Source organism: Ascaphus truei, chromosome 5, assembly GCF_040206685.1.
Source record: "Ascaphus truei isolate aAscTru1 chromosome 5, aAscTru1.hap1, whole genome shotgun sequence".
Classification (NCBI taxonomy): domain Eukaryota; kingdom Metazoa; phylum Chordata; class Amphibia; order Anura; family Ascaphidae; genus Ascaphus; species Ascaphus truei.
This window is the reverse complement of record NC_134487.1, coordinates 286061121-286078015: the sequence shown is the minus strand read 5'-3', so window position 1 is coordinate 286078015 and position 16895 is coordinate 286061121. Positions and strand designations below refer to the sequence as shown.

The following is a 16895-nucleotide window of genomic DNA, read 5'->3' as shown; positions in this document are numbered from 1 at the left end:
TACAGTAGCTGTTTTTTTAAATTTTTAGATACATAGACGGCGTCTGTACAAATTCCTATGTACTGCGCACTGTATTGTAACTGTGAAGCGCTTTGCGTCCCATTGGGAGAAAAGCACCATATGAAGTCGTTATTAACTATGAAACTATGTAAACCAATAGGGACACTGGAAGGGTTAAAGCAGTAACCTGTGAAGACGGACACTTCCAGCAGTGTCTTTATTTTATTTATAAATGTGACATGTCCAGGAGGTTAACCAGTGCAGGCTAAAAGATACCATGGTAACCTCAGAAACAAGAGAAAATCATGATTTTTAACACTAAAAAAAAACAAATAAAAGCGCTGGACATGCGTGGGGTGAAGGATACGTACACCGTATGAGTTTAACTCGTTTAAGCCTCTGGGGGATTGCTGCTTTAAAGCAAAATTGTTGAGATTCTGGGGCAACAAAATCTACACCAGCTGTGTCAAAGAACAAAATCCTATTGAAAGCCGTATACAGTATGCTTTATTTTTTTTCTGTGCAACTTTTTTGCATTGATGCATAAATCCCAACATATCGAGGTATTTTCCAGCTGTTTTGCCCCGTGGGTGTTGGCGTGTCAGTAGGATTTAGGCTGCGTCCCCGCTGGCGCTGACCGCGCTCATGCTTGAGAGCGGTGATGTCACAAACACTCTAAGCATGAGCGCCGGGTGTCCTGCCTATTTTGCAAGCAGGGGGGGGGGGGGGGCATCGCGGCAAATTGAGCGCGCTTCAAAGTCATTTTTTTGTCTGCTCAAGCGCCAAGCTTGGGTGCGCGCGCCGCGTGAGCGGGGACTTCCACATAAAGACTGCAATAAGTAATAGCGGCAAGTGCCGAGGGCACAGCACGCTCCGCTCCAGCGGGGACGCAGCTTAGGAGGACTTACTTGACACACATACTGTGTACTGGGATATATCAAACGCTCTGCCTCTGGGGTTAATATTTTTTTTTGCTGGTCATCCTGACATTGAGCTGGCATAAACCTTTTCTTTGGCTGTTCTTTGCGATTGTACCAACCGTGTGCACAAAGTTATTTTATTTAACAAAGGTATCATGCGATAACAGTTATCATGAGTTTCACGGTCTTGATTCACAGAGCCACAATTGATTAGATTGTAAGCTCTTTGGGCAGCAACTCCTTTTTCCCAGTGCTACATGTTTGTCTTGCTGCCCTTATCCCATCTGTATTATTATATTACCTGTATTGTAACTGTACTATAATGTTTGTGATAAAGGTACAGCACTGCATAACTGGTCATCGCTCTAAAAATCGAAATATACATACTATGGTGATTATTCAATGAGCTGCAATAGTGCCGATCGGCACCCAGAAACTCGCGTGTTTTTTTTTTTTTTAATTCTTTATTTATAATCCACATTTTTATAACAGTGATCATACAACACAGTATAATACACTGTGAAAGCGTAGAAACAAAATCAATGAGTCAAGGGTTCAAAGTATCAACTTGAGTTTATCTGCACCAAGGTACAAGTGAGAGAGAATTAAAAAATGAACTCATACCTTGGAAAACATATTGCTTGGTATCACATTTTGTATACATTTCAAAATGAGTAATACGCCCTTTAAGGGGGCTGGCTTAGAGATAAAAAACAATATGATGACTTATACAAAAATACTTATTGATACATAAATATGCTTCACATGCAATATTCTTATCCTATATATCACCATAATGTGGGCCCCTTAACCTTCTGACTTAAGGAGTAGCCCTGTTTAGCCCTCTGTGTGTACTGTATCTGTCAGATAACAGAACCTAAGGTCAGCAGAAATATCTAAGGCAGGAAAAACCTCTTACGAATGTAATTTCAATTTCTTTCATGACTCGTAGGAATTATACAAGGGCGAGTTACAGCTAGGAGCGATACACTGCAGGATATCAATCATTCCCAAATCATACACAAATATACATACATTCAAACACTCAAAATGGCTACTGCGCCAAAATGGAGGCGGTGATTGTCTGTCTTCATATAGCCTGAGCCACACACATTATTTCAATCTTCACAGTCCTCTCTTTTTATTCTTAAAACATAATCTTTTAAGGATAATTTCAGATAAAACTCCAGAAACGTCGTGCTGGCCTCGAGGGTCCAAATTTGCATGACTTTGATAGTTCTGGAAACTCACAGAGCTGCTGGCTATCATATCAGCCAGGTTGGTCTTTCTGCCATCATCTTCATCTGTATTCCATTGAGGGGGACTGACTTTTCCTTCTGAGATTACATCTTCCGTGGTGTCGTCTGTGATCAGTGGCATGGCCTGGGTAGAGGGTGTTACACACCTTTGCAGTATGGATTTACCGCACATGACACAGACATACAAAACAATCAGAACTGCAAACACACAGACAAATCCATTCATCAGTTTCGCTCCTAGGAAACCAACCAATTTGCTAACTCCTAACAGAACCCACCTCTCATCTCCGCCTTTCCTTAATCTCTCCTGTATCTCTGCAATCTTTTCTAGCTTATGCTCAATCTTACCACTTTGATCTCTAATAAAAACACAACATTGCTCTTTAACTAGGGCACATACGCTAAAATATAGTCCAGAGCCATTCTATTCTGTAGGGCCATTAATCTAATCTGTACCTGTTCTTGGTTAAGTAAATTAATAGATAAAATTAAGGCCATATCCTCCCTATACATTTTTAGTTCAGGGCTATAAATACATTTTTACACAAGTTTCATTGGTTGGTGGAGGCACCTGACCCATAAATTGATTGTTGTTCCCAGTGTAAAATTCACCTACAGGAACCTCATTTACCAGTGGAATTCGGTTTAAAGGTTTAGAAACGTTCCCTGTAAACAAATTCAAATTAACATTTCATTTTTTAAATTCGGCATTGGCGTAAGGTATCCCTACTCAAGGGGTTAAATGTAATTCTCTCTTGCGTCATTGGGGGCCACTAGAGTATGGCAGGGATTCATTGTATATATATTCCCTTGTGACCCATTAACCTGTGTAGCATTGTGCAAGATTGTATGATTGTCTGCAAAATTATGTGACCACAAAACAATAAACATTACAAATATTTCAAAACTGATCATCCCTTATCATTATCTGGATGGCGTAGGCTGATCTTGCCTAGCGGGGCATACATCTTAAATACACACTCTAAAGCATAAAAAATAATATTGAGTCCTGAAAAAACAAATTTTTCGTTTAAGACCGGGCCTTACCTGAAGTCTTAATTCCTTGGTGGTTAAATGTTCTAGGATTATTGTGCCTAGATACACTAACTGTTGGTCAAAAACACTGGTTTGATGATTCTTTGTCTTTGTTAGCTGTTTACGGTGGTGCCGGCACTTTTTTCTTACGATGATGCTGCTTTGTATTCTCCTTGGTAGACTGTATAGGCTGCACCTAAGTTTGGAGAGACTTAAACATTTCATTAATAAAAGCACAAGGAGAGCGCTTTTAGCCACTATAATTTAGTATCTGCACAATATCAAGCACAATTTTTTTTGTTTTTCACCAAAGTCTTGGCATCCGCATATAGACAGGTGTGTTATGGAAAATCATATAAATTATCCTCTCTTTTGTTCATATGCAAATCCTATGCCATGTGAACAATATATACGACATAAAGGATGATGGTATATAAAACATCAGCAGCTTGAGATTTATATATATATATATATATATATATATATATATATACATACATACACACACACACACACACACACACACCTGTATGCTCATCTGCATGTCTTAGGCAGGTCTGCAACCCCACCTTTCACCATTATCACCCAGCATACAGCACTTCCACTGCAGCAAGGGATTCTGGGAAATGACATGCAAATGAGCACGCAGTGCCACTTTTTGCTTCAAAAACCATTTTTAACATGGTTCCCTATAGGCTTAAGCTTGCTGCATGGTCACCCTCCTGTGGAGGGTTTTTGTCACTTTTTTTACTCACCATAACTTAACTCAGTATTATGGTATACCCTATCCCATAGCTTCTTTGCATACCCAGTTAATCAACCCCACACTGATGAGACCCATTAAGGTCGAAACAGCTGTCTGTGGGGTGGTTTTCTGGGTATGCACCTTAACCCTGGCTGTGCTCAAAGTTGTGACCATGCAGCAAGCTTAAGCCTATAGGGAACCATGTTAAAAATGGTTTTTGAAGCAAAAAGTGGCACTGCGTGCTCATTTGCATGTCATTTCTCAGAATCCCTTGCTGCAGTGGAAGTGCTGTATGCTGGGTGATAATGGTGAAAGGTGGGGTTGCAGACCTGCCTAAGACATGCAGATGAGCATACAGTTGTATTTGCATATTTGCTTTCCTGTGGAGGGTTTTTGTCACTTTTTTTACTCACCATAACTTAACACATATATTATATATATATATATATATATATATATCTACTCGCCACCTAGTACCAAACGTGTGCTGCTTGACATGCAGTTAACTTTATAGGAAAAATTATTTCATATATGACTTTATGCTTACTTGTTTATATCGTACGCTTTTTGAAGTACTGAGTATACTTTTGACACTATTCAAATATGGAAATACATATTAAATATTTATTAATAAAACAATTTCAAACTTCAGCTGCTTAATTATTGGCGTATAACCAGCTAAATTTTTCTGGGCTTCTGCCATATGCCGTTGAACAAAGCAGTTAAAAATCGCTGGATTCTAGTATACACTGACTGCTACACAAGTTGAGGCAGCTTAGAGCTAAAAAAATGGAACTTCTCATACACCCCTATTCAGGATTAATTTTTCATGGTATCTCAAAAAAATACAACAATCGGTGATTGTCCCTTGACATATCATGTGCTTGTAAGCTTTTACCACCATCTTAAAAATCCCAAACATCTCCTAATTAGAACAAACAGAATTGAAATGTGTTTACTGGTTTCTGCATAGAAGTAATTTGGATACTGCATGTGGGGATTATTACCCATTCGTATAATAATTCCTGCATAATAGGGACTATGCCATCTAAAGCATTTCTGCTGAATGGGTATTGGCCAATTCTGGGGAGGACAGCTTTGGGAAATAATTTAACCCGTACTGGTGCAGCAGACCAGACGTACTCAGTACTGTTGCTGGGAGACGCCCATAAACTATGAGGTATTTATCCTAAAATGGATACAAAAACAGAAAGCACAATAAATAAACATAATTTCACACTTCTCTGATACAGAGCAAAATGAACTTTACAAAAAAATAAGATAAAAACCCCCAAAACAGACCTGTTTGATCCTGCAAACTCAGTCCAAAAATAAATAAATTACAATATCATTCTCTTTCCCCATACTATAACTAAGCTGCTTTTAAACATTTTTTTTTCTTTCTCAGCTTCTAGTTAACTTTTCATGTCTGGAATGTGGTCTTTGTACATTCTTTAAGCTGGAGGAGGGGGGGGCAGCCCGCTTGGATAACTAAAAAACAAAAACAAAACCATCTCTGCAACCCTTCCTATAAAACAAAAATATTATTGTTTTATTTTCTATTTATTTCTAATGCCTTATCTTTCTCTCTTTCTCTCTCTCTCTCTCTCTCTCTCTCTCTCTCTCTCTCTCTCTCTCTCTCTCTCTCTCTCTCTCTCTCTCTCTCTCTCTCTCTCTCTCTCTCTCTCTCTCTCTCTCTCTCTCTCTCTCTCTCTCTCTCTCTCTCTCTCTCTCATTCTACTTTCTACGGGCAATTAACAAAACTTCAACATTCTATTAATCCTGTGGGCCAGGGTAAAACTCAATAAAGGTTCCTACCTCCATAAGATCAGACTCTTTCTTTTGTTTAATATTATTGTTCCAACAATAAAAAATAAACATTTACTTTTTAAAACTTTGCATTTGTATAAATACATCATTTAAATATTGTAACACAGTATCTCCCACGCCCAGGAACAACAAAAATGTGCTACAGTAAAAAATACAAAGTCATACTTGATTCATGGTGTAAAGAAATCTTTTTACAACTGCCAAATTTTACATTTTCTTTTAAAACATTACACTAACAAACTTTAACATACAATGCTGCCTAGGTTTATTTTAAATGCTACGGTCATGCCTTGTAAATGGCAGCAGGCTTAATACACTTTGACAAAAGGGTTAAACTTATATATCTCTTGTAAAAGGGTAATTTAAGTATTGCACTGTGTATTTTTGTCATATTGGAAGTAGCTTTTTGCATTTTAGTTTTTTTGTGGTATAGGTTTATTTTAACCCTTATTATTATTTCATTAAAAACCATTATGATCTGTTATTTGTATTATTTGTTATTTTTATGATTAGTACAACAAGTGACAATGTGAAGCGCTATGTACACTAATGGCGCTATATGAATAAAGACATACATACATACATTAACTATCAGAGTGACACACAAACACTTCACTCCATGACATGTATATTATTATGCCCTCAAACTAGTTACTATGAGCTTTCTAAGACAAAAACAAACAAACATTTAAAGAGGATGTCCCCTTTTTCTTTTTCCATGCAGAATTAATGCATTCATTCCTTAAAAACTACTTTAACATTCTTAAATTCAAGCCATTTCTTCCTAGGTTAATAATTAACTTCCATGTCTCACAGACATGCAAGTCCTGTGACCTTTCAGTGAAAAAGGGTGAGGGAAGGGGGATGAGGAAAAAAGGGGGGTCCACTAATGCTGCAGCTATTTTCAAAACAGAGCCTGATATGTTTCCCGTTCCTTCTTATTTAATATACTCTGCGCCACTAAATATCCATTTTTAAAACATTTTATTGCCATAAAGTCCACACATAATTTCAAGGGACGTACCCTTCGCCGGCGACTGAGAATGAAGGTTCCCCATAATTCTCCTGTATTACCCCGATCAGCGCCAGTCGATCGTGTACCAATATGGTGCCCACCACTTGGTATAATATAAGTAGAATATAGAGTTAAGGACCTGTGATATTAACAAAAATAGTCACCTGTTGTTTCTTAACAAAATTTCTCTTTCCAAGTTTTTGAGACTTTCCACCTTATAGCTATTATACCTTCCGGGCCCTCACTTGGCCCTGCCGTTTAGCGGCACACGGTTTAACCTGAGTTTATGGCAATAATATAAAACAACAATAACAATACCTGAACAGTATAATATTGATAAACTCACGTGATACAGGGTGTCCCGTCACTCAGGTAGGTTGCCCATAAAGAACAAACTGTCTACAGATTACTCAAACAATTAATCTAATGGCTTTTTCTGTTAAAAAGTATAAAGCCATACCTTATTCCAAGTGTGCACGTTTGAGTAATGTAGGCAGCTGCTCCGTCTGGGGTCTCCTGGTCCCAAGGTGTTGGGTCCCTATTCAAGGGGCGCCATCTGTGAAAGCGTAGAAATAAAATCAATGAGTCAAGGGTTCAAAGTATCAACGTGAGTTTACCTGCATGAAGGTACAAGTGAGAGAGAATTCAAAAATGAACTCATACCTCTGAAAACATATTGCTTGGTTTCACATTTTTATACATTTCAAAATGAGTAATACGCCCTTTAAGGGGGCTGGCTTAGAGATAAAAAACAATATGACGACATACAAAAATACTTATTGATACATAAATATGCTTCACATGCAATATTCTTATCCTATATATCACCATAATGTGGGCCCCTAAACCTTCTGACTTAAGGAGTAGCCCTGTTTAGCCCTCTGTGTGTACTGTATCTGTCAGATAACAGAACCTAAGGTCAGCAGAAATATCTAAGGCAGGAAAAACCTCTTCCGAATGTAATTTCAATTTCTTTCATGACTCGTAGGAATTATACAAGGGCGAGTTACAGCTAGGAGCGATACACTGCAGGATATCAATCATTCCCAAATCATACACAAATATACATGCATTCAAACACTCAAAATGGCTACTGCGCCAAAATGGAGGTGATGATAGTCTGTCTTCATATAGCCTGAGCCACACACATTATTTCAATCTTCACAACACTACAAAACAATTGACATTCTAAATAATAAAAACATAAATACGTACAAAACAAATTAAAATTCAATCTAAAAACATGTCAAACCCATATTTAATAGTTCCTGTTGTTCCCATTATTTCGAATTTGGCAGATATCTCCCCTCTCAAATCTTTTCACACTATTCTGTTACCCATAAACTCTGACCCATGGCCGCCAGAGAAGCTCACATTTTAGCCTTGTTTCAGTTGTTATATATGATATTTGTTCCATCCTCATAAACTCATTGTTTTTAATGGGATTTTCCATGTGATAGTGCCCAATCTGCACTGTCACAAGCTAATGACAACATTCCAGCTGAGTGCCACTGAATTCCAGCTGAGTGCCACTGAATTCCAGCTGAGTGCCACTGAATTCCAGCTGAGTGCCACTGAATTCCAGCTGAGTGCCACTGAATTCCAGCTGAGTGCCACTGAATTCCAGCTGAGTGCCACTGAATTCCAGCTGAGTGCCACTGAATTCCAGCTGAGTGCCACTGAATTCCAGCTGAGTGCCACTGAATTCCAGCTGAGTAGGATAGCCTTCCTAACAATAAGACACCTACCTAAAGCGTGAGACTGACTTCCATTGAGTGACTCAGCCATACTCATTAAGATTGCCTTCCAGTGAGTGAGACTTATTTCTAAGTGAGACTACCTTCCAAATAGACTCCAGACTAGTTGGGCTACTTTCCAGTGTGTGTCTCACTCTAGTGAGTGAGATTCACTCCAGACTCTGACTTCCACTAAGTGAGTGAAAGAAACTGCCCTGCCAATTGAAAAAAGGGCTGGAGGCCTTGTGACTGGATACACACACAGCACCACACTGCTGCAGACTCCCCGGGAAGCTTTGGCACCACACCCTGACACTGTTGATCTCCAATCTGATGAATGTACATGCAAGGGAAAACGAAGGAAATGAAACTGAACACTAGCCATGTTTCAAATTCCTTTGTCTCAGTTTATTAAGCATAGGGTAAAGATTTTTATACAGAAAAAAGAAAGGTTTGGTTAGAGGCGTAACAAAGGTGTAACCTGGGTGTGGCTTAGATTAGAGGTGTGATGTAGGGGCAGGACATATTAGTGGAATGATCTAGGGGCGTAATTCTCCCAATACAGGCACTGTCTGTGACGGTAACTTTATGACAGGCTATAATAATATACCAAAAATACCTGGGTTGAACTGAACGAGGCTTAGATATGATAAAATATAATTTATTCCTTGAAAAAGGTGAATACACTAGATATACAAATAACAAACAAAATATGCACTTACTTAAAGTTGGAATGATGAAATAATCAGAAAATCTTGATTAGCAGTTCATACAGCAATCTTGAAACTCACAAAGACACGAAAAGAGAATAGCCATAGGCTGAGCCTGGTTCTTATACAATTATTTCCCATTGAACACAACCTAAACCCAGCCCCTCTAATAAATCAGTGGTGAGGTTGACAGTCTTCCCCAAAGTAAAACTCCTCCCACCCAAGGACGTTTAAAAACTGCTTTTCCTATCTAAATAACTTCAGTTCAGTTATACCACAGTCCAGTTAACCCCTTGCTTCCCAGGTGAGAGTAGGGGGTGGCCAAATGGGGTGTAACCCCTTTACTCCCGGGCCAAACCCCCTCTACCATGACACCTCCCATGCTCAATGGGTGCCTTGTGCCCCAGCTGCCCACCCTGGCACTGGGACACCACGGGCATCCTTGAAGCACTCAATAAGCCCTGAGGGGTTGGCCTGGCAAAATTGTCCTCCGGCATTGTCCAGTACATTGTCCTGGCCACATTGGATAGTGAAGTCCATATCCTGCTGAGCAGGGCTCCAACGTGGCCGCCGGGCATCCTCCTTTGCCACAATCTGCCCCCCACCCAGTGCCTGGTGAACCAAGCCCATTGTGAAGGGGCACCTCTGCAGACCAGGCTGCATACTGCCCAGAGACTGGCATGTCTCTGCACCAGCGAGAGACCAGCTACCAAGCACAGACCGTCTCTTTCCTGTCAACCAAGTCTGGGAAAGCTATGTCACTATCCTGTAGGGATCCTGCCTGCCCTGGCCCTGTGCCCACCTGTAGCTGCTCCGCTATACCCTTGTCTCTCCTCCCTGGCTCTAGGGCAGTCCCCACCCCGAGTGGCATCACTTCTGGAATCCTGAAACCATCTGGGGTGCTGACTCCTACCCTCTCCTGTGCCCCCTGCGACAAGGCAATCTCCCAGTATCCTGTACTGGGGTCCCTGGTACCCAGGTGCTTTGCCCCAGCCCTCTCAAAACTGAAGGCCAGGAAACAAGCACCTGCTACCACCACTGCTGCTAGGGCCAGCATCACTCCCCTCCACTGTGCTGCCCTTCCTCCCTGTAGCTACCCTTGGCTGCCCTGGGGACAGAACTCTCTGCTGTACCCCCCTAGCCCTGGCTACTGCTCCTGGCTGCCTACCTACCCACAGCCCCACCTCTGGGAACCCTGGGAAACCTGTCAGGGGGTCACTCCGGGTAAGTCAACACAAGGGACCTCCTGCCTACCTGGCCCACCCCTAGCTTCTGCCAGCTGTCCGACACCCCACTGACCTATCTCTCCCTGCTCCACAGTATCTCCCTGCCTAGCCTCCCCTAGGCCCAGCACCTCAGCCCCTGCTGATGACTCCTGCTGCTTACCTCCCTGCAGCCCACCTTCACTCCGCTCCCCCTAGGCAATCCTAACCCAGACACTGGAACTACCTGAGTGCACCAACCTCCCTGACCTTGTCTCCCCCTTACCAGGGATGAGCTCAGGAGCACCTCTCCAGATGCAACCGCCTTAGCTCTTGGCTGGCAGGTATCCCTGGGGTGGCACAAGTCTGCCACTGCCCATGATACCCCCAGCCCATAGCCAGGCTGCAACAGGGGGTTGCTGATCTGAGAGACCCCCTGAGGCTCCGCCAGGGTAATGGGGAACTCTAGCTGCCATACCTGCTGCTTTCCCTCCCCGGCTACCACTAGCCCTTCTTCTCCTACTGAGATCTGGTGCTGGCCACCTACCTGCAGCCTTCCCTCACTCCGCTTCTCCCTAGCTATTCCTAACCTGGATCCTGAGTGAGGCCATCTCCCTGACACTGCCTCCCCATTACCGGAGAGGAGCCCAGGGGTACTGGTGCAGAAGCACTTACCTTGGCTCCTGGCTGGCAGGTAATCTGGGGGTGGGCTAACTGTGCCACTGCCCCTGATACCTCCAGCCCATAGCCAGGCAACAACAGTGGGGCTCTCAACCGAGAGACCCCCTGAGGCTCTGCCAGGGTAATGGGGAAATCTGGATGGCTCACTTGCTGCCTTCCCTCCCCGGTACCCACTGGCCCACCCAACCCTCTCCCAGGCAATCCTACCCTAGAGCTGGGTGCTAACGGGGCTAGCCCCTCTCCCTGAAGCTGTGCCCCCATTACCGGAGGTGAGCTTAGGGTTGCTGGTGCAGATGCACCTACCTTAGCTCCTGGCCGGTAGGTAACCCTGGGGTGGTCTAACTTTGCCACAACCCCTGATACCTCCAGCCCATAGCAAGGCTGCAACAGTGGGGCTCTTAACTGAGAGTCCCCTTGCTGCTCCGCCAGGGTAATGGGGAAGCCTAGCTGCCCTACAAGCTGACCTTCCTTCCCCTCCCCTGGTACCCCTATCTCCTGCCACCCCCCGGTCACCCCTATTGTGAAACAACAGGGTACAGTCATAGGAAAAAATAAGTAAGGGTCTGTCTGCGACTTGGTCTGGCTTACCACGCTGGTCCCTGCAGAGACCGCCGCCTTCGTTGATCCCGATTGCAGGGGGGACTGGAGTGGCCGCCGCCGGCATCTGGGCCGGGCAGCAACGGGCCGCTGCCGCAACAGCACCCGGGTTTGGTACAGGTAAAACGGTGCAGGACAAGGGTCCCAGGTCCTTGTGGAGTAACACGGCTCCATTCAAACCAGGTAAAATAACCCCCTCCCGCAATCCCTGTCCTTCCTCCCACTCAGAAAGGGCTCCGGCACTTTGCCGGAATCGCGGCTCTTCCGCTGCCACCACCGCGGGCGAGCCCCGGGTAGCAGCCGCAACAGCACCCGGCTGTGGTACAGTCGCCGGCGTGGATTGTGGGGCTCCGGTCATCGCTGGGAATCGCTGACTCCGCCAAACAATGTGAAACACCCACCTCCCGCACACCCCAACCCTCCCCCAAATAAAATTGCCGCCGGCAGGATGCCGGAGTGGCGGCTTCTTCTCCGCTGCCGCCGGTTCTCCGCCGGGATCAGATGGATGGCCGCCGCTGTTGCCGATGCAGCCCGGCCAGGTTCTCCAGGGTACGTCCCGCTAAGGGTTGTCGCCCCGGCTGGGCGGGAGCCATCGGAGGATGCCGCTAACGGGGTCATCTTTTCCGCAGCTCGTGAGCGCTGGCCCTGAGGGGCTGCTTTGCCCGACCGTGCACGGTCCAGCCACCGGGCATTATTGTGGCCCGTTTGTTGGCAGTGCCGCAGCGCCTGCCGGAGCTTCTCCGCTGCCGGTGGACTACCCCCAGCGAGGGGCTGCTGAGTCCAGAGCAGAGTTGCTTGAGCACCGGGCTCGTGCCGGAGCTTTGCCGCCGGTGGACTACCCCCTGCGAGGGGCTGCTGAGTCCAGAGCGAAGTTGCTCGAGCGCCGGGTTCTGGGAGGGGGTAAGCGGGTCGGTGCAGCACCAACGCCATGAACTGGGTCCACTTCGCCGGGAACCACGTCTTGCCCAACGCACACACCAGTGCTAGCTCTTTCAGGGAAAATGGACGGGCCGCCGCAACGGCCGTTACCTCTCCTGGTGCAAGACTGCCGTGGTCTCCGAGACCACCCGCTCCCTCCCCAAGTCTCTGCCGTCCTGGAGCTGGGTCCATTCCCTGCTCTCCGGGCGGGTTGATGGTTACGGCGGCTGCAGCGGTAGTTCTTTGCTCAGCCAGCCGGGTTTCATGCTCACTGATCGCCGCCTCTCAGCCTTGCTGGCTGCTGGTCCCCGCGCCGACTTGATGCACTCCTCCGGTCTCGGTGCACGGCTCCAGTCACACGGATGGCCGGCACTTTGGTTCTGGAGGCAATGCTTCTCACAAGTAGGGGAACAGTGAGGAGGTGCCATATCTTGTGTTATATGTTGTACACTGTGTTCAATATCTTTAGTCCCAGTAACTCGCAATTACCTTCGAGTTCCCACTATATTACAGGGTCCCTCAGTACACTGTAATACAGGTCCAGTTCAATCCCACCTCTGCCACCAGTTTTATTATAAGCCTGTGACGGTAACTTTATGACAGGCTATAATAATACACCAAAAATACCTGGGTTGAACTGAACGAGGCTTAGATATGATAAAATATAATTTATTCCTTGAAAAAGGTGAACACACGAGATATACAAATAACAAACAAAATATGCACTTACTTAAAGTTGGAATGATGAAATAATCAGAAAATCTTGATTAGCAGTTCATACAGCAATCTTGAAACTCACAAAGACACGAAAAGAGAATAGCCATAGGCTGAGTCTGGTTCTTATACAATTATTTCCCATTGAACACAACCTAAACCCAGCCCCTCTCATAAATCAGTGGTGCGGTTGACAGTCTTCCCCAGAGTAAAACTCCTCCCACCCAAGGACGTTTAAAAACTGCTTTTCCTATCTAAATAACTTCAGTTCAGTAATACTTACTGGCACGCGAGACATATTAATACATTCCGGCACGCATGACGCTCCCAATGAGCGTGTAATACTAAAATTGAGAGATATTTATATCTGTCTCTTAGGACCTGCTAGACATCATGTGTCTGTAATCGTTATTTGCGGCTCGGTCCCCCGGTTACACATATGTAATTTTTAGCACGTTCAGCCGAGGACATCTCATAATATTCTTATATTTAATAAGGTCACTCATTCTGATATCTCCTTGGGTAACCGCACCCCTGGCCCCCATAACCCATTGTCAAGAAATCCTTTGAAGCTGGCCCTGTGTGTAGCGAACATTTGTCACAGGTGCTATATTTCACACCCAATACCCCAGACCTGGGTCCTAGCTGTCTCTACCAGCAATATACCCTTGGCCTGCCAATTAGGTATTAACATACTGTACACTAAGCCCCCTCTGTACTTTTCTAACCCAACTTCAATCAAGTCTGTTGAAGCCCAGATATTTCTGAAAAGACACCACACATATATTTGTATTTTCCTAAACGGCAGCTCATTAACCCCTTAAGCCTCCCGCATCAATCCCAGTGTATGTGTTGGTGCAAATACTGGAACAGAATCAATACATTTTTACAGGGGAATATACATTAGGATGCTGAAGCAAGGTAAAAACACATTACTGGACCACAGTCCAGTTAACCCCTGGCTTTACAGGTGAGAGTAGGGGGAGGCCAAATGGGGTGTAACCCCTTTACTCCCGGGCCAAACCCCCTCTACCATGACTGTCTAAATACATAGCCTATTCATTTTCTATGTTATCAAAAAACCTTGAATTTCTCTAGCAACTATGTTAGATGATTTTGCCTCTATCAGAGAACTAGTCTATTGTTTACTGACTAAAACAGCAGGAAGCTGACAACACAAAAAGTATCTTTGCATAAAAAGTATCTTGGCAAATCCTGAGCAAAGAGGAAATGTAATTTGGTAGAAGCTGAATACATAATCTTAACCGGTTATTACAGACAAAATGGATGGTTTAACACAAATGCAGTTTCTGGCTTTACCTACTGTCCCTAACAGTGAGCCTTAATCCAAATTAGCGAGACGCAGTCCAATCGCGTTTGACTCCCTTCTAGTGAGGGAAACTCACCCCTTTATATGTGACACTTGACCAGGATGTGGTTTAATGCCCATACAGTAGATTAAAACCCATTTCTTGTCCTTTTTCAGACCTCCGTGCAGATTCTCTCACAATATCCAATCACCGCATAACCGCACTGTGCTGAAGGCTAATGAGATCAGTGGGCTAGATGAAAAGGAGTTAAAGGTTCTTCTATTTCAAAATGACAACTTAATGCTGCCAGAGGTAAGTGTGTGATCACCGGCTTGCCCGATTACTCCCAAATCACTGGCTGATGCAACCTGCATGCACCCCGGTCCTCTAAAAGAACTTAACCCTGAAACCGTAGAGTTACCAACATGAGTATGTAATCTCTCATCACCGTCAGGATGGTACCAGATCACTGGAACTTGGCAAATGTAACCAAATTCTTTACTAAAGCTTCCAAAGGTGACCCAGGGAACAGCAGGCCAGCCAGGCTAACTTCAGTACCAGGAAAGATGGTAGAATCAATAAATAAGACACAAATAATTAAACACCTAGATAATGACAACATTTGCGGGACAAATCTGCATATTTTTTTTGTACAGGGAATTCATGCCTGCTACATTACTTCAGTGTGTCAGCAAACATGTAGATACTGGAGATCCAGTACATATAGTCTGACTCTAGATAATGGAGAGCTAGTACATATAGACAGTGCTCGACAAACCCGGTCACCCACTCGCCAGGTGCGATCGGATATTGGCTCGTGGCCTGTTACATATCCCCTGCTCGGGGGGAAAAAAATCCCTATAGCTGATTGGTCGTGACGTGGGATGGAGCTGCCAGGACTTTTTTTGGGGGGGGGCTCTGAGCAGTCAAGCCACCCTTTCTTCTCTGCACGGTTAAGTGTGTGTGTGTGTGTTGCTGCTGTTGCTGCTCGCGCGCGGTGTCGTCGCCCCCCCCCCCCCTCCCTGGTCCCCGTGGCTGGCTGCCCATGCGGGGCAGGAGATTGTAGCGGGGAGTGTTCCTTCCCCCTCCCCCCCCGGTCCCCGGCGCTCCCTTGGTTGCCTGCGGGAGGTGGTAGCGGGGGGTGTTGCCCGTGCGGGGCGGGAGATTGGCACAGGGAGGAGCGTGGCAGTGCTGGTAATGCGTGGTCGCAGCTGGCTGGCGCCTGGTGGAGAGCCGGTGCTTGGTCACCGGCCTTTCCTCTCTTCCTCCTCCCCCCGTCCCGTGTGTATGAGAGTGAGAGAGTGAGAGAGTGAGAGAGTGAGAGAGTGAGAGAGTGAGAGAGTGAGAGAGTGAGAGAGTGCAGGACACCAGAAGTAACCCCCCCCCCCCCCAATCAGTCACCCCCGCTCCCATTCACCCAGTCAGTTACCCACCCCCACCCAATCACCCAGTAAGTCATCCCACCCCCCACACAGTCACCCAGTCACACCCCCCGTCAGTCAGTCACCCCCCAATCAGTCAGTCACCCGCTCTCTCCCACTCTCCCTCTCGCCCCCTCCCCCTCTCGCACCCCCTCTCTCTGTCTCGCACCCCCTCTCTCTGTCTCGCACCCCCTCTCTCTGTCTCTCACCCCCTCTCTGTCTCTCACCCCCTCTCTGTCTCTCACCCCCTCTCTCTGTCTCTCACCCCCTCTCTCTGTCTCTCACCCCCTCTCTCTGTCTCTCACCCCCTCTCTCTGTCTCTCACCCCCTCTCTCTGTCTCTCACCCCCTCTCTCTGTCTCTCACCCCCTCTCTCTGTCTCTCACCCCCTCTCTCTGTCTCTCACCCCCTCTCTCTGTCTCTCACCCCCTCTCTCTGTCTCTCACCCCCTCTCTCTGTCGCTCACCCCCTCTCTCTGTCGCTCACCCCCTCTCTGTCGCTCACCCCCTCTCTCTGTCTCTCACACCCTCTCTCTGTCTCTCACCCCCTCTCTCTGTCTCTCACCCCCTCTCTCTCTCTCTCTCACCCCCTCTCTCTCTCTCTCTCACCCCCTCTCTCTCTCTCTCACCCCCTCTCTCTCTCTCTCACCCCCTCTCTCTCTCTCTCTCACCCCCTCTCTCTCTCTCTCTCACCCCCTCTCTCTCTGTCTCTCACCCCCTCTCTCTCTGTCTCTCACCCCCTCTCTCTCTGTCTCTCACCCCCTCTCTCTCTGTTGCTCACCCCCTCTCTCTCTGTCGCTCACC

The 16895-nt window shown here is 45.8% G+C and overlaps 1 protein-coding gene across 2 annotated transcripts in view; it reads left to right on the top strand.

Annotated features, from left to right (window-relative positions):
- The window catches only part of LOC142496089 (zinc finger CCCH-type antiviral protein 1-like), a 62099-nt gene that overhangs the window by 3483 nt on the left and 41721 nt on the right, over nucleotides 1-16895 (top strand). For both annotated transcript variants that reach the window (XM_075602479.1, XM_075602478.1), the window contains exon 2: nucleotides 14849-14984. In XM_075602479.1, the coding sequence (XP_075458594.1) occupies nucleotides 14849-14984 (136 nt within the window). The remainder of the gene's footprint in view (nucleotides 1-14848; nucleotides 14985-16895) is intronic.